This window comes from Garra rufa, chromosome 11 (assembly GCF_049309525.1).
Source record: "Garra rufa chromosome 11, GarRuf1.0, whole genome shotgun sequence".
NCBI classification, from domain to species: Eukaryota; Metazoa; Chordata; class Actinopteri; order Cypriniformes; family Cyprinidae; genus Garra; species Garra rufa.
The window spans coordinates 12,966,281-12,982,739 of NC_133371.1; the positions used below are offsets into that span (position 1 = coordinate 12,966,281).

At 34.4% G+C, this 16,459-nt stretch overlaps 1 protein-coding gene across 1 annotated transcript in view; it reads right to left on the reverse strand.

Moving 5' to 3' along the window:
- Positions 1–16,459, reverse strand: part of cd276 (CD276 molecule) — a 149,601-nt gene that overhangs the window by 48,650 nt on the left and 84,492 nt on the right. Inside the window, exon 5 of the mRNA XM_073850732.1 lies at positions 8,939–8,992. Within this exon, the coding sequence (XP_073706833.1) occupies positions 8,939–8,992 (54 nt within the window). The remainder of the gene's footprint in view (positions 1–8,938; positions 8,993–16,459) is intronic.

Below are 16,459 nucleotides of genomic sequence, written 5' to 3' on the forward strand. Positions count from 1 at the left end.
TTTCTTTAAGGACGTGAAAAAAGAAGAGGTAAACAACTCAAGGCGAGTAAAAAAAAGCAGTATTGAGCTGGTCTGAGCTAGTAACAACCATCTCAGGCTTATACTCCCCGGAGAGCAAACTGCAGTCTACACACCCAACATCATTACAACCTGCCCAACACTCAAACACAAGACCTGTGTTTTCTGCTGCTGTTTTTTAGATGTGCCACAGTATGTGACATTTAACTGTGAGCAAGCAACACAACACAATACATGCAAACACAAACACACGCACACATGGGCGCACAGAGCCAGTCTGAAGGAGCCGGATGAATGGAGATCCCTGGGGCGCTTAGTTCAGTTGCCAAGGGTTGCAATCCCATGCCAGACAGACACGGCATGAATGACATGAAAAATTCTATAGTGATGACGTCAAAGGAGAAAAAATAAAAAAATAAAAATGACAATAGGAGGGAAATGAAGAACATGTGTGTGTGAGAGTTGAAAAAGTAAATGCTTATCTAAAGTTTATACCATATGTGACCCTGGACCACAAAACCAGTCATAAGGTTAAATTTTACAAAACTGAGATTTATACATCATATGAAAGCTCAATAAATAAGCTTTCTATTGATGTATGGTTTGTTAGGATAGGACAATATTTGGCTGAGATACATCTATTTGAAATCAGAAATCTGAGGATGCAAGAAAATAAAAAAAGACTGAGAAAATCCCCTTTAAAGTTGTCCAAATTAAGTTCTTAACAATGCATATTACAAATCAAAAATTACATTTTAATATGTTTACAGTAGGAATTTTACAAAAAATCTTCATGGAACATGAACTTTACTTAATTTCCTAATGATTTTTGTCATAAAAGAAAAATCAAAAATTTTGACCCATACAATATTTTTGGCTATTGCTACAAATATACCCCAGCGACTTAAGACTGGTTTTGTGGTCCAGGGTCACATATATAAAATCACTATTGTAAAATCTGTATATGTACATATATTAATAATATCTATATAATTTTTTTATGTCAACTATATATTTGTTTATTATTTAAATGTTTACATCTGCAACATATATGTCCAAAAAATGCATTTCACAAATAGAAACAAACATATTTGTATGGACTACATATGCATGCTAATATATAAAAAATGTTTTAACAGGTGTCATATATGTGTTTACTTTATATAATAATATGTTTTATATATGGAAATTGAATGTATGTACATATATTACAAATGCAAATGGGTACCACAGAAACATACCAAAGTTTAATTACTTAGGGTTAGCGGTTAATTTGACATCTGTAAAAATCACACAAAATTATAATATATCCTTTAGGCCAGCCTGGTTTCATTTTATGTATACGTAGGTATTAGTACATAATGTTTAGAAGCACAAAAGTACAAAAGTTTTTGTATTATTGTTTTATTTATTTAAAACATAAAAATTGCTATGTATTTTTAGTTAAAAAAGGTTAAATATTTACCAGTCTTTTATACAATTTTATATCATCCGTTTTTGAATTTGTAATGAGCATGTCAGCACGGGTACTGCTGTTTACGGTCACTGCTCAGGATGGAGATGAAGATCGCTAAATAAAGGCTTGAGTTTGGTTCGTATGGATTTGAAAAATAAAATTGAATCTTTTGTAATTTTGTTTAAAAACAGTGAATAAGTTTTTAATACATTAGCTCATCCATGGACATGATTTATGCCCGAGTACTGACGGATTGCATTGGCGGTGGGGATGAAGACAGCAACTCCCATGTTTCCACACTCAATCACAGTGTCATTAAACTACGCCTTTGTTTCTTTGTTTGTTTTGAATATGCGACCTCTAGCAGTGAAAACTTACACATTGTGCCTTTAATAAAGCAATTGAAAGCATAAAGCTATTGATAAGACAACTGAATATAATATAAAGTTAGTGCTGCAATTTTAATATTTATAAGGATTCATTTGTAAGTCTGTAAAGTTGTTTATATGTAAGTAATTTACGTTTTAGGTTTTTAACATATGTCAATATTGTGCGTTAAAATGCTGTAAAAATGTCAGTATTGTACGTTTTAGTGCCTGTGAGAACATACAGTATCTCACAAAAGTGAGTAGACCCCTCACATTTCAGCAACCATTTTAGTATATCTTCTCAAGGGACAATTATTATTGTCATTATTGTGAAAATAGCTGGCAACAAAAGCAAGTACACCCTAAGTGATAACAGCAGTATGTTTTTGTCTGCTTGACAGGACCATACAAAGTTGTATAATGCACAATATACATTTCTGTGGGTAATCTTGTATTAGAGCAGTTCGAATTTGGTGCTTTAAGTACAACTCTCTCATACTGACCACTGGATGTTTAACATGGCACCTCATGGCAAAGAACTCTCTGAGGAATTAAGAATTAGAATTGTTGCTCTCTACAAAAATGGCCAAGGCTATTAGAGGTTCAGTAACACCCTAAAACCGAGGGTCATACAGAGGTTTTCCAAGATGGGTTCCATTCGGAACAGGGCTTGCAAGGGTCGATCAACGAAGTTAAACACTCGTTTTGTGCGTCAGGCGCAGAACCTGGCTTCAATAAACAGATGCATGAGTGCTGCCAGCATTGCTTTAAAGGTTGCAGAAGTAGAAGGTCACACGCTGCACACTGCAACAAGTCGGTTTGCATGGGCGTCATCCAAGAAGGAAGCCTCTTCTGAATCTGGCTCACAAGAAAGCCCGCAAACAGTTTGCTGAAGACAACCTGTCCAAGAGCATGAATTACTGGAACCATGTCCTGTGGTCTGATTACAGAGGAGTGGAAGAGGATCCCAGCAACAACCTCTGCAGCTCTGGCCAATAGTTAATGCCCAGGATGATTAAGGCAGTGCCAGATAACAATGTTGCTAACACAAAATATTGACACTTTGGACAAGTTCACTCAAGGTGTACTCACTTTTGTTGCCAGCTATTTTGACAATAATGGCTGTATGTTGAGTAATTTTCAGGGGACACTAAATCTATACTGCTATACAAGCTGCACATTGACTACTCTAAAATATATCCAAGTTTCATTTCTATAGTACAGTCCCTTGAGAAGATATACTAAAATGGTTGCTGAAATGTGAGGGGTGTACTCACTTTTGTGAGATACTGTATTAACTCTAAGTAAACGTACGTTTTGTAGAACCATATTTTACATAAACTACAAACAAATTCTCATGAGGTCACGTTGTTTAGGCATGTTTTAAATATCTCGTCCACACTGCTGCATGACCGGGTCATGATTTATAGTATAATCTATGTTCACTTCCATCTGTTGATATGATTATATGTATTAGAATACAACTGCACTTCTGAATGTTTTCTTCATATGTTTGTATGTGAGGGAGGAGCGGGTGTTTAAATGACTGTAATATGAGGCTGTCTGAGCCGTGTGTTTGTGTGTGTGGGTGGGTGGGTAAGCAGAACTGATCAGATTTATTTACAGCAGCAAGCGAATACTTTCATATCACACAACTGAAGTTTCATAATTTCGATGAGGTCTGCCTGTATAATACACCATAAAGGTGTTATTGATGGATTGTAATGCATTCATAATAATATTAGCTGTGTTTCTTATAAATGACTGCAAACATTACAATATGAATGCATTCCTGGTTATACCTTTAATATCAGTATAATGCATTAAAACATAATCAACGCTACATTGTGTCTGTTATTCGGATGATTTGTTATGTTTTATAATACATTATCATATTTAAAATATCCATATTCTAGTACTTAGATATAGCTTTTTTGCTTTTATAAGAATCGGCCACGCAAAAGTCATAAGTCTGAATGCTTACAATTGCTATTTTAGCATCATTGCTGTACTATTATAGTACCTAAATTTGTTAATATTTTGAATTATATTTTATTTTGTTTCATAATTTTTAGAAATTATGCTGTGATTTTGTTTTATTCGTCTTTTCCCACTTTATTTTAGCTAAAGTTTTAGTAATTCTGTTTTTTCCCCTCTAATTTTTATTAGTTTCATTAAAACAATTTCAGTACTTCTACTAACTGAACAGAAATGATAAATATTTTACAGTATGTATTATAATGCATCAAACACATTCATAATTTGTATAACATTGATTTCTGTTCCTTTTTCTTTTCTTTTTTTTTTTTTTGCATAGCTCATGAAATCTCTTTCAGTGTGTTTATGGCCAATTGAAAGCATATTTACACACAGCTAACATATCATGCCCAGTAGGGGGCAAAATAAAGTGACCCTGTCCTTGACCTGTTGGCATAATTGACTATTTCTCACAGCAAACTGAACCATTCAGTAAATGCAATTTAATGATCTTTACCCACCGGCTCTCAAAGGCAAGAATAGCATGATAAGCTTGCCGGGTTTAATCTTTAAGCAGCGCTGTGATAAAAGCCATCCATCTTTAAGGTGCAGCCTTGAGCGAGGCTCTGAGAGCGATGACTATATCAATGAGCACAGAAAGCCATCTGACGCTTACACTATCGCCGCAGGCGTACGGACGCGCTCCTCCAGGCCAAACTACTGTACAGACAGACTCAATGCATCCGCAAGATCAGGACAATCATCAATTTGCAGAAAGAAAGCAGCAGATGGTGAGGGAGGAAGAGTCCATGAAAATGAAGCAACCCAGCAAGTACAAAGCGTTTCACACAACTGCGTTTTGGTTGCAGGTTGCTAACACTGCAGTACCAAATGTTCTGGTACAACAAAAATACAAACTAAATAAAAGTTTTAGAAATGTTGTGAAACTCCTAGGTAAATTTTAATGACCTCAAAATGTCAGTAAAAAGTGTTTATGATGCAACATTTTGCTACAATTATCACATGGTATTATGATAAAAATGCAATCCCAGGTGTCCTATCCGTAAATCTAAATGCATTTAAGAAAAACAGCATTTAAATGATAATTTTGTTACAGTTTTTTCTTGGACATGTAAAGCATATCTAATCAATTACACTCTTAAAAATAAAGGTGCTTTAAAAGCGATACCATAGAAGAACCATTTGTGGTTCCACAAAGAACCATTCAGTCAAAGGTTCTTTAAAGAACCATCTATTTCTTACCTTTTTTTTGATAATCTGAAGACACTTCTTTCACCACAAAGAACCTTTTGTGAAACAGAAAGGTTCTTCAGATATTAAAGGTTCTTTATGGAACCATTTAGACTAAAAAGGTTCTTCTATGGCATCGTGAAGCACCTTTATTTTTAAGAGTGTAGGGTAATACATTTTCATTTTCATTTTGCAACTTCTAAAACGTTTTTGCATATTAAAACTAGTGTAGGAAATGGCAAATGCAAATTATTTAATTGAATTTCATTTTCATTTTGCACTAAATGTTGCACATATGGCAAAATGTAAATTTAAATACAGAAATATATTGCCATTTCACATATTACATTTTAAATTGAATTTAGCTATCCATACACGATGCCATAGAAAAACCTTTTTTTGTCTAAATGGTTTCATAAAGAACCTTAAACATCTGAAGAACCTTTGTTTCACAAAAGGTTCTTTGTGGCGAAAGAAGGTTCTTCAGCTTATAAAAAGGTAAGAAAGAGATGGTTCTTCAAAGAATCTTTGACTGAATGGTTCTTTGTGGAACCAAAAAAGAGTCTTCTATGGCATTGCTTGAAGAACCTTTCAAAGCACCTTTATTTTTAAGAGTGTATGCTTCCATAAAATTGTCCTGTTAATAGACTGTGTTTTATGAGCAAAATACAACCTGCCAACATTATATTTATGCAATGTTTTCTTTACATTTTTTAAAAATAAATTAAATAGAACACTATAAAATAAATAGTTGAATGGAAAGTCTGTGCCAACAATGCAAATTTAATACGACTGCTGAACATTTTACTTAAGAAAATTTTCATTATTCATATATTTCAACTACATTCTTATCAGTTCAAAATATAATGCTTGATACATACATTTCTCACTTGTATCTAAAATATTAAAACTGAATAAAGCAGTGCTGACAGGAGTCAGCCTTTTTAGCTTGCTAATTAATATCAATGACTTCAAAATTAAATTATGAAAATTGCATATGAAAGTAATGTAATTTAGATAACCATCACCTATTGCAAATGATATAAAAAAAAAAGCAACGTACTATTGCTAATATTACGGAAATTATTCAGATTTACATGACTCATTAAGCCTAAAAAGTTAGAAAGTGCTGTACAGCAAAGAAACACAAAATAAAAGTCCATCTTTTACACTTCTAATATCAGCGTGTATTGATGGATATGTCCAAAATATATAATACACATACACAAACACATATTTGTGTTGGCTAGATACTGTATATATGTTCATATAAAACACAGTACTGCAAATTAGTTCTGATTCACTACAAAAATAAATACATAAATAAATAAAATAAACACTCGAGTGTCATATTTGATATCTATATCTAAGTATCATTATGCTATAATAAACATTTGTATTATTTTTTCATATTAGTTTTATGTTTAAGTTAAAGATTTAGCTATTCATTTGTGTGTTTTTGCATTTGTATTATTATTTTTAAATATGATGATATATTTTTATTAACCCCTTAACTGTAACCGTCCCACCTGTGCGACGCTTGGCGGTCTTTTTTCCGTTGTCCTTTTTCGCTATCAAATGTTTTAGTAACCATCATAAATTATATATCATTTGAAAGCTTAGAAGCTCAAGAAAACCATTTTGAAATCAGACATTGCTTTACCATGGAAATGGTCCTTTAAAATCTTTCGGCGGTCTCCTCCCCCTTAGCAGTGTCATATTACAAAATGCATTACGGTCTTTTAGAATCACAACTTTTTACTATCTTGTCAAAAAACATATCACTGGAAAGGTCTGAGTCTCAGGATTGCATATTTTGTGGTTATTTTGTGATTGAATGAAAATTCTCAGAGAAATGTAGACTTTTGTGAAAGAAAAATGCAGAAAAATCTATATATGGAATTTGTATGGCACCCGGTGGCTGTTTGTGGTATAACGCCCTAAACAAACTTTCACAGGAACCTTAATTTTTTTCATATCAACTTCAAATTTGGAACATAACTTATTTAGATGTGAGGCTTCAATACGATATCAAATTTAGGATAAAACCTGTTATGTAAAATATGTATTTTATATAAAATATAATAAAAATTGTACAGTGCATTTTGTTTACAGTAAATTTAAACTCCTAAGATTTTTTGATAATTTAATTTTTTGAGAAATTCCACTTCTGCAATAATCTGCTGATTGTCTTCTTTAAAAAGAGACTTTGGATAGTGCAGTTTCATGCCTATTTTAAAAAAATGGGGGTGACAGTTAGTTTTATTTCTACATGTTTTAGCACAAGATAAACTAAAGAAAAAAGAAAAATGCTGCCTTGCCAACTCGCTGAAATAAAAAAAAAAATTTCTTAGGATTCATTTTATTTTATTCATGTTTTTGATTTTAAGTAATGACAGCTTATTTATTTATCTGGACTCTTTAAAAAAGACAGCAGATTGTTGCAGAAGTGGAATCATTTCAAAATATAAAAGTATCTATTTACTCTAAAGAAAATGCACTGTACTCATTTTTATATTTTATATCCAATAAATATTTTACATAACAGATTGTACTCTAAAACTGCTATAAAATGAAAGCCTTATGTCTAAAGAAATGATGTTCCAAATTTGAAGTTGATATAAAAAAATTTGGCTCCTGTGAGATTTTATATAAGGCATTATACCACAATCTTCCACAGGGTGCCATCCAAACTGAATTTATGCACTTTTCTGTCACAACTGTCACACATTTCTCTGTCAGTTTTACTTCTATCACAAAATCTCTCTGTGCCAAACGTCTTCTTGAGGTAGAAACCCCTGAAAACATTGATTTGTGCACATCAACAGTTATAACGGCTCCGAGTCCGTTAAGAGTCAAATGAGAAAGTGCAGACGCTAAAGCAGCAAGAGGGATTCCCAGGCTGTCAACACGCTATGTCACGTCACCTAACACACGTCACAGGTGAAATATTCATGAGAGCCCATTACCACAGACACACACATCCCTCTCTCTGAGTCTTTGCCCTCAGCCTTTCTCTTTCTCTCTTCCTCTGACCCTCTTCACCTGCCTGCTTATTAAAATCTCATAGTATTAACTCTACTGCTCATGGCCAGGGTGAATAATTCAATCAGACTAAAGGAGTCAAATGAATCTTTAATGCCATTAAAGCCACAGGGGGAGCGGAGCTGGACTCTGCCAGCGTTTACTCTGGCCTTCACCTGAGGGGAGAGAAGCCTTCTTCTGCTTGACAGCCACAAACGCTCATCTAGACTCACTTTCCGAGAGCTACGGATCGAGATGAGAGGACTAAAGATGGATTTAAGCTGAAAAAGATCAAATCTGTTTATTGCTAGAGTCCTATTATTATGCTCTTCACATTCGTTTCGCATTTACCGTCACATTTCACCCAGTTGCATTAAATATCATAATTACTACGACGCCATTGAGGGTCATTAAGAGATTGAACCATGACTCTTTTTTGACTGAGTCAGAGCCCAGAATAGCGAACATTAATACAACAGATATCTAGCAAAAAAAGTGAACATGGTAGAAATGTGACACACAACTACTGTGCTGTACATTTACACTAATGCTCAAAAGATTGGAAAAATTGTGATTTCTTGAGCATCAAATCAGCATATTACAGTGATTTTTGAAGGATCATGTGACACTGAAGACTGCCATAACGATGCTTGAATTCAGCTATGATCACAGGAATAAATTACATTTCACTACATATTCACATAGAAATCAGTTATTTACTTATTACAGTTTTACAGTATTTACTGTATTTTGGATTAAATAAATGCAGCCTTAAATGCAACTTAAAAAACTGTAATAATTCTAAACTTGTGTACATTTCTACAAAACATTTTAAGTAACTGACCTGATTTGGCTTCTTCTAATTCTTTGGCTTCCTCAAGTTCTTTTGCTTCTTCCTCTGTAAAGAGAAAAACAGATGAGAAGGAATGAGTTTACAGTCTCCAAATACAAATGCAGTCACATTATGTTCCTCAGGAGGCAGATGCACAAACATGCACAGACACTGAGAAAAGCACAGCTCAGGGATGGCTGAAAAAATTCAACCTTTGTGAAGAAAACCCATGTACAAAGATAAAGACTAGTTAAGCTTTCCAAAAAGATGTAGTCTACTCTAAAATACAGCCAGATGTGGTTTAATCCAATCTTTTTTTATTATTATTATTATTTATTTTTTTAGCATGACCCATTTTCCCTTCACCCAGTCAACCAGTACCATTTTTATAGCAATGTTTTATTCATTTATTTATTTAGGTGGTTAGTTTTAATTTAAGGTTATGGAAAAAAAAAACAGTATGATATATTAATATATTATTATAGTTTTTTTAATATAACATAACATTATATATATATATAATTAACATGAATGCATATATATATATATATATATATATATATATATATATATATATATATATATATATATATATATTAGTGGTGGGCCGTTATCGGCGTTAACGCGCTGCGTTAACGTGAAACTCTTATCGCGCGATAAAAAAAATATCGCCGTTAATCTATTCTCAAATTTGGGTTAGGAGCTGGGTCTAAACTACGCAAGCTATGATGACTTTCACCTTGATAGTTTAACGCGGATGTATACCGAAGACTATTGAATATGGTCGCGCGTTTAAATCTCCTCCGCCAAAACACAGACGGGATCTCGTAGTCCTCCATTCATAAAAAACGAATCTACTATAGCGAAATGCCACGTAAATTCGTCGTTTTTGGATTCATAAATCAAATGTTGGTCAGTCACTTAATTCAAATCGCGATATGGACTAGTGTATGTGAAACCTGAAATGCAAAAGACCGTTTTAATATGAATCCGATATGTTCCGTTTGCCTAGCTGTATGTATGCATTGCGGAGACGAGCTTTTACTACACGCATACTGAAACACATGTGACGCTCCCGGTAATTTTTGGCATTTTCATCTCACATGAACAGATAAACTCAATCTCCCAAACTGCTGTGAGTGTCACTTTTAACGTTTCATTTGAGAAAACTAGCATCATATCATACACAGAAACTTCACGGCAACCTGTCAAAATAAAAGTACGGTGTAACGTAATGGGCTGGGTAGGTGTTGACGTTAAAACAAAAAAAACACACAATCTAATAGGTAGAAAAAATAATTTCATTGTTAGTTAGTAAACACAAGTACATCTAATTAAACATAATTTATTTTCATCAACAAATTATCATAGAACAGCTTTATGAGCTTTATGATCCATTCTCAAAGACTTTAAGTCATTATTTGGGTAGCACACATATTCTGAATGCCTTCAGCAGAATTTAAATTAGCCATTTTAATCTAGATTAATCTAGATTAATTCCAAGATTTAATCTAGATTAATCTAGATTAAAAAAATTAATCTATGCCCACCCCTAATATATATATATATATATATATATATATATATATATATATATATGTATATATGCATTCATGTTAATTTTAGCTAATGTTTTAGTAATTTTGATGTGCGCTTTTGTCATATCTGTTTTTTTTAATATGTCTATTATTTGTCTTTATTATTTTTTTGTTTTTGTTTTAGTTTCAGTTAACTGTAATAACCCCTGCTATGCCTGCCTGATATCAATAATATAATATCTGCATTCTGTGAAGACAAAAAGCAACATAAATGAAGCATAAAATGAATAAATGTGTAAAAAGCAAATAGCATTTTAGAAAAATAAATAATGAAACATAAAAAATATAATTTAAAACTAATGCTAAATTATATCATGTTTTATTTATTTTTTATTACCAGTATGCATATTCAAAGTACTATAATGGTGAGAAATGGTAAGTAATTTACTTAATAAAATGCAAATATTATCCAGATATTTTTTAACACTTAACACTGCCATCCAAAAATTGTAAGATCAGTAAGATTTTTAATGTTCTTTTCTTATGCTTATTAAGGCTGTATTTATTAGATTAAGAACCCAGAAAAAAAACAGTAATAGTGTAAAACATTACTTCAATGTAAAATAACTTTTTTCTATGTGAACATATTTTGAGAAGTAATTTATTCCTGTGATGCAAAGCTGAATTTTCATTATTCCAGTCTTTAGTGATCCTTCAGAAATCATTCTAATATGCTGATTTATTATCAATGTTGGAAACAGTTGTGCTGCCTAAAATTTAGCTGGAACCTATTATACTTTTTTTCATCATTCTTTAATAAACAAAAAGTAAAAAAAAAACAGCATTTATTTAACATTTACATTTTTTTGTAACAATATAAACTACCACTTAAAAAGTTTGTGGTCAGTACATTTTTATTCTTTCTTTCTCTGAAAGAAATTAATACTTTTATTCAGAGAGGATGTGTTAAATTAATAAAAAAGTGACAGCAAAGACTTTTATTGTTAGCAAAGATTTCTGTTTTGAATAAATGCTGTTCTTTTTAACTTTTTATTCATTAAAGAAACCTTTAAAAAAGTCACAGGTTACAAATAAATAACTAAACAAGCAGCACAACTGTGTCCAACATTGACAATAAAAGTAATAAATCAGCACATTAGAATGATTTCTGAAGGGTCTTGTGACACCAAAGACTGCAGTAATGGCTGACGAAAATGTAACTTGCCATCACAGGAATAAATTCTATTTTAAAATATATTAAAATATAAAAAAACATTTATAGTTTAAACTGTAATAATGTCGACTTTTATAGTCTCCTGGGCAGCATGCCGACAAATAGCATTGTTGTTTTTTGATCTCTAAACTGCTGAATTTGAAAATGTGAAATTCACACCTTTCAGAAAATATGGCTATTAAACCCAAATAGAGGGTTTCCGATCATTCACACTGAATACTTGAAAATATTCTGTGTCTGCTGTAATTTTGTGAGATGAATAAATGGAAACGTTTGGTCAAAAGTGAAGAGGAGTTGAATTAAATGGAGTCTGGAGTGAAGCAGGAAGCCAGAGATGAAATCAGAGAGCTGATTGTTGATTTCGCTGTGCGGTGGCTCTCCTGCCCCGTATCCCGAATAACAGCCCAATCTCAGGAGCTGCTCGCTCTAGTTAGGATCCACTCGAGCTCTCCACACACATTATGACAGCCAAGAAAAATGAGTTAGTGAGTGTTAGAGTCTGAGTGTGCTGTGAGTCTGAGGCGACGAGTGTCCAGACCAATCTCCTCCACTGAACCTGCAGCCACAGCGGAGCAGACAGCATCCATTATGCTGTATCTCCACACGCGCTCACACGTTCACTTCGTCTGAAGCTCCTCGAACACTCACACACGCGAACCCAAAAGAGGTAATGATAATACGTTTTCACACCACCGCTTACGAGATCGGTTTGTTTAGCTAGTCTGAAAGTCATGTCTTTCCATGTGTTAATTTAACTAACTGAAATAAGTAAAAATATATATATATATATATATATTACATATATATTATATTTATATTTATTGAGTTATTTTAGTACTTAAGTTTAAACTAAACAAAAATGAGAAATCAATAGCTGAAAAATAAATACATTTCTGTTTATTTATGCTATTGTCTATTTTATGTCAAGTAATGTTTTTTATGGTTTTAGTACTTACAGCTATGAAAATTAAGAGACCACTTGAGAATTCTATTTATTTATTTATTTATTGAGATTAAAAAATCAGAGATAATATCGATTTCTTAACTCTTCTGAAGTTAAAACACTGGTATTTATATTTACTGGTTTGTTATGTACATACAATTATTTTGTTAATACTTTTTCTAATGAACCAAGCTGTGTAACAGATACTAAGCTAAGCTGCAAAGTATTGAGTTTTAGCCATGCAAAACTGAAAAGGCTGTTGAAGCTAATGACATGTTGCAACAGTTCTTAAACAAGAACCAGACATGAAAAAGTCTAATTACAGTCCCAAATTTCATCTCAAAAGCCTCGTGACTGACGGGAGACAAGAACAACAGGAGTGGAGTGGGTAAGCGGAGTATGTGGCTCACTCAACAACTCAATTACTTCAACAGGTTGCTGACCCGTTCACTAAATCTTATTCCAGAATTCCTGCACGGGTTACTGGAGAAAGACCAGCTGATTTGCTCTGGACTCTCTCAGACTGATACGCCGTCTGTTCATTCCATTCCATTTCACTGTTTGCTACGGTTATACAACCAGATATTTACTCTTTCTCTCACTCTCTGTCTTCCAGTTGCAGATGTATTTTTAAAAGCCCAGGGGTCCTGTGCAGTGCTGCAATGACCTTTATTTAAATGTCTCCTGCACTACACACAGAACTCATTACAGCTCGGCGACACCGGCCTCTCATTTTCACCAAAGCATTGTTCTTTCCTTCACATGACTGCTAAATCTATCTCTATCTGCCGGCGCTCCTCCTCCACCCATCAGTCTTTCTTCCTGTCATTTCAACCTCCAAGTTCTGCGCTCCCTAGTTACACGGCGCAACTAATTATCTCGCGGCGCTAATGAACTTCCAGCAGAACTGGAGGAGAGTGGTGTTTTGGCAGTACAGGACTCCGGCTTTAGCATTCAGCTCAGAGTCGCAGAGGCGTCAACAATCACCCGCTGCGCCGGTCTAGTCACTCTGAACTGAGCCACACCAGAAAAACAACAAACTGTGTGCAATGTGTGATTTTGCACATTATTATCTTTACACAGAAGGATTGAAATATTTTGGTGCCATGGACCCCAAACATGAAAATCACTTGAGCAGTTGAAGTCAAAAGTATACATACACCTTGCAGAATCTGCAAAATGTTAATTATTTTACCAAAATAAGAGGGAGCATATAAAAAGCATTTTATTTTTGATTTTACATATAGTCCACAATAATAATAGTTGAATTTACAGTGGGTACGGAAAGTATTCAGACCCCCTTAAATGTTTCACTCTTTGTTATATTGCAGCCATTTGCTGAAATCATTTAAGTTCTTTTTTTTTCCTCATTAATGTACACACAGCACCCCATATTGACAGAAAAACACAGAATTGTTGACATTTTTGCAGATTTATTAAGAAAAACTGAAATATCACATGGTCCTAAGTATTCAGCCCCTTTGCTGTGACACTCATATATTTAACTCAGGTGCTGTCCATTTCTTCTGATCATCCTTGAGATGGTTCTACGAGACAGAATTGTGGCAAGGCACAGATCTGGCCAAGGTTACAAAAAGATTTCTACTGCACTTAAGGTTCCTAAGAGCATAGTGGCCTCCATAATCCTTAAATGGAAGACGTTTGGGATGACCAGAACCCTTCCTAGAGCTGGCCGTCTGGCCAAACTGAGCTATCGGAGGAGAAGAGCCTTGGTGAGAGAGGTAAAGAAGAACCCAAAGATCACTGTGGCTGAGCCCCAGAGATGCAGTCGGGAGATGGGAGAAAGTTGTAGAAAGTCAACCATCACTGCAGCCCTCCACTAGTCGGGGCTTTATGGCAGAGTGGCCCGACGGAAGCCTCTCCTCAGTGCAAGACACAAGAAAGCCCGCATGAAGGACTCCAAGATGGTGATAAGATTCTCTGGTCTGATGACACCAAGATTGAACTTTTTGGCCTTAACTGTAAACGGTATGTGTGGAGAAAACCAGGCACTGCTCATCACCTGTCCAATACAGTCCCAACAGTGAAGCATGGTGGTGGCAGCATCATGCTGTGGGGCTGTTTTTCAGCTGCAGGGACAGGACGACTGGTTGCAATCGAGGGAAAGATGAATGCGTCCAAATACAGGGATATCCTGGACGAAAACCTTCTCCAGAGTGCTCAGGACCTCAGACTTGGCCGAAGGTTTACCTTCCAACAAGACAATGACCCTAAGCACACAGCTAAAAGAAGGAAGGAGTGGCTTCACAACAACTTCACACAACAGCCAGAGCCCTGACTTAAACCCAATTGAGCATCTCTGGAGAGACCTAAAAATGGCTGTCCTCCAATGTTTACCATCCAACCTGACAGAACTGGAGAGGATCTGCAAGGAGGAATGGCAGAGGATCCCCAAATCCAGGTGTGAAAAACTTGTTGCATCTTTCCTAAAAAGACTGTATGGCTGTATTAGATCAAAAGGGTGCTTCTACTAAATACTGAGCAAAGGGTCTGAATACTTAGGACCATGTGATATTTCAGTTTTTCTTTTTTAATAAATCTGCAAAAATGTCAACAATTCTGTGTTTTTCTGTCAATATGGGGTGCTGTGTGTACATTAATGAGGAAAAAAATGAACTTAAATGATTTCAGCAAATGGCTGCAATATAACAAAGAGTGAAACATTTAAGGGGGTCTGAATACTTTCCGTACCCACTGTACATAAAAAAGGCCCTGTTCAAAAGTTTACATATACTTGATTTTTAATACTGTGTTGTTACTTGAATGATCCACAGCTGTGTTGTTGTTGTTTTTTTGTTTAGTGATAGTTGTTCATGAGTTCCTTCTTTGTCCTGAACAGTTAAACTGCCTGCTGTTCTTCAGAAAAATCCTTCAGGTCTCACAAATTCTTTGGCTTTTTAGCATTTTTGTGTATTTAAACCCTTTCCAACAATGATTGTATGGTTTTGAGATCTATCTTTTCACACTGAGGACAACTGAGGGACTCATACTGTACACAGCTATTACAGAAGGTTCAAAGCTCACTGATGATCGTGTTTGCTTCTGGAGCATCAGTGAGCGATTGGACCTTCTGTAGTAGTTGCATATGAGTCCCTCAGTTGTCCTCAGTGAAGATCTCAAATACAGGGGGGTGAAAACTTTTGAACAGAATGAAGATATGTACATTTTTCTTATTTTGCCTACATATTATATATTTTTTTCATTTAGTACTGCCCTTCAGGTCTATAGAAGATAGTTACATGTTTCCAGGAAGACAAAATAAGTTAAATTTACCCTGATCTTCAAATTCAAAAAAAAGTTTTTTTTTCAAAACCCCCCCTGGCTCTTAATATTTTTCCTTCTGAAGCATCAGTGAGCGTTTGAACCTTCTGTAATATTTGCATATGAGTCCCTCAGTTGTCCTCAGTGTGAAAAGATGGATCTTAAAATCAGTCATTGTTGGAAAGGGTTAACACACAAAAATGCTTGAAAACCAAAGAATTTGTGGGACCTGAAAGATTTTTTATGAAGAACAGCAGGCAGTTTAACTGTTCAGGACAAACAAGGGACTCATGAATAATCACTAAACAAAAAAAAAAAAACAAAGCTGTGGATCATTCAGGTAACGACACAGTATTAAAAATCAAGTGTATGTAAACTTTTGAACGGGGTCATTTTTTTATAAATTCAGCTATTATTTTCTCTTGTGGACTATATGTAAACATATTTCAAGTAAAATATCTTATTCAGGTCAGTACTAAATAAACAATAACATGCATTTTGTATGATCCTGTCAGCATCCTGCCCTCTTGCAGTTT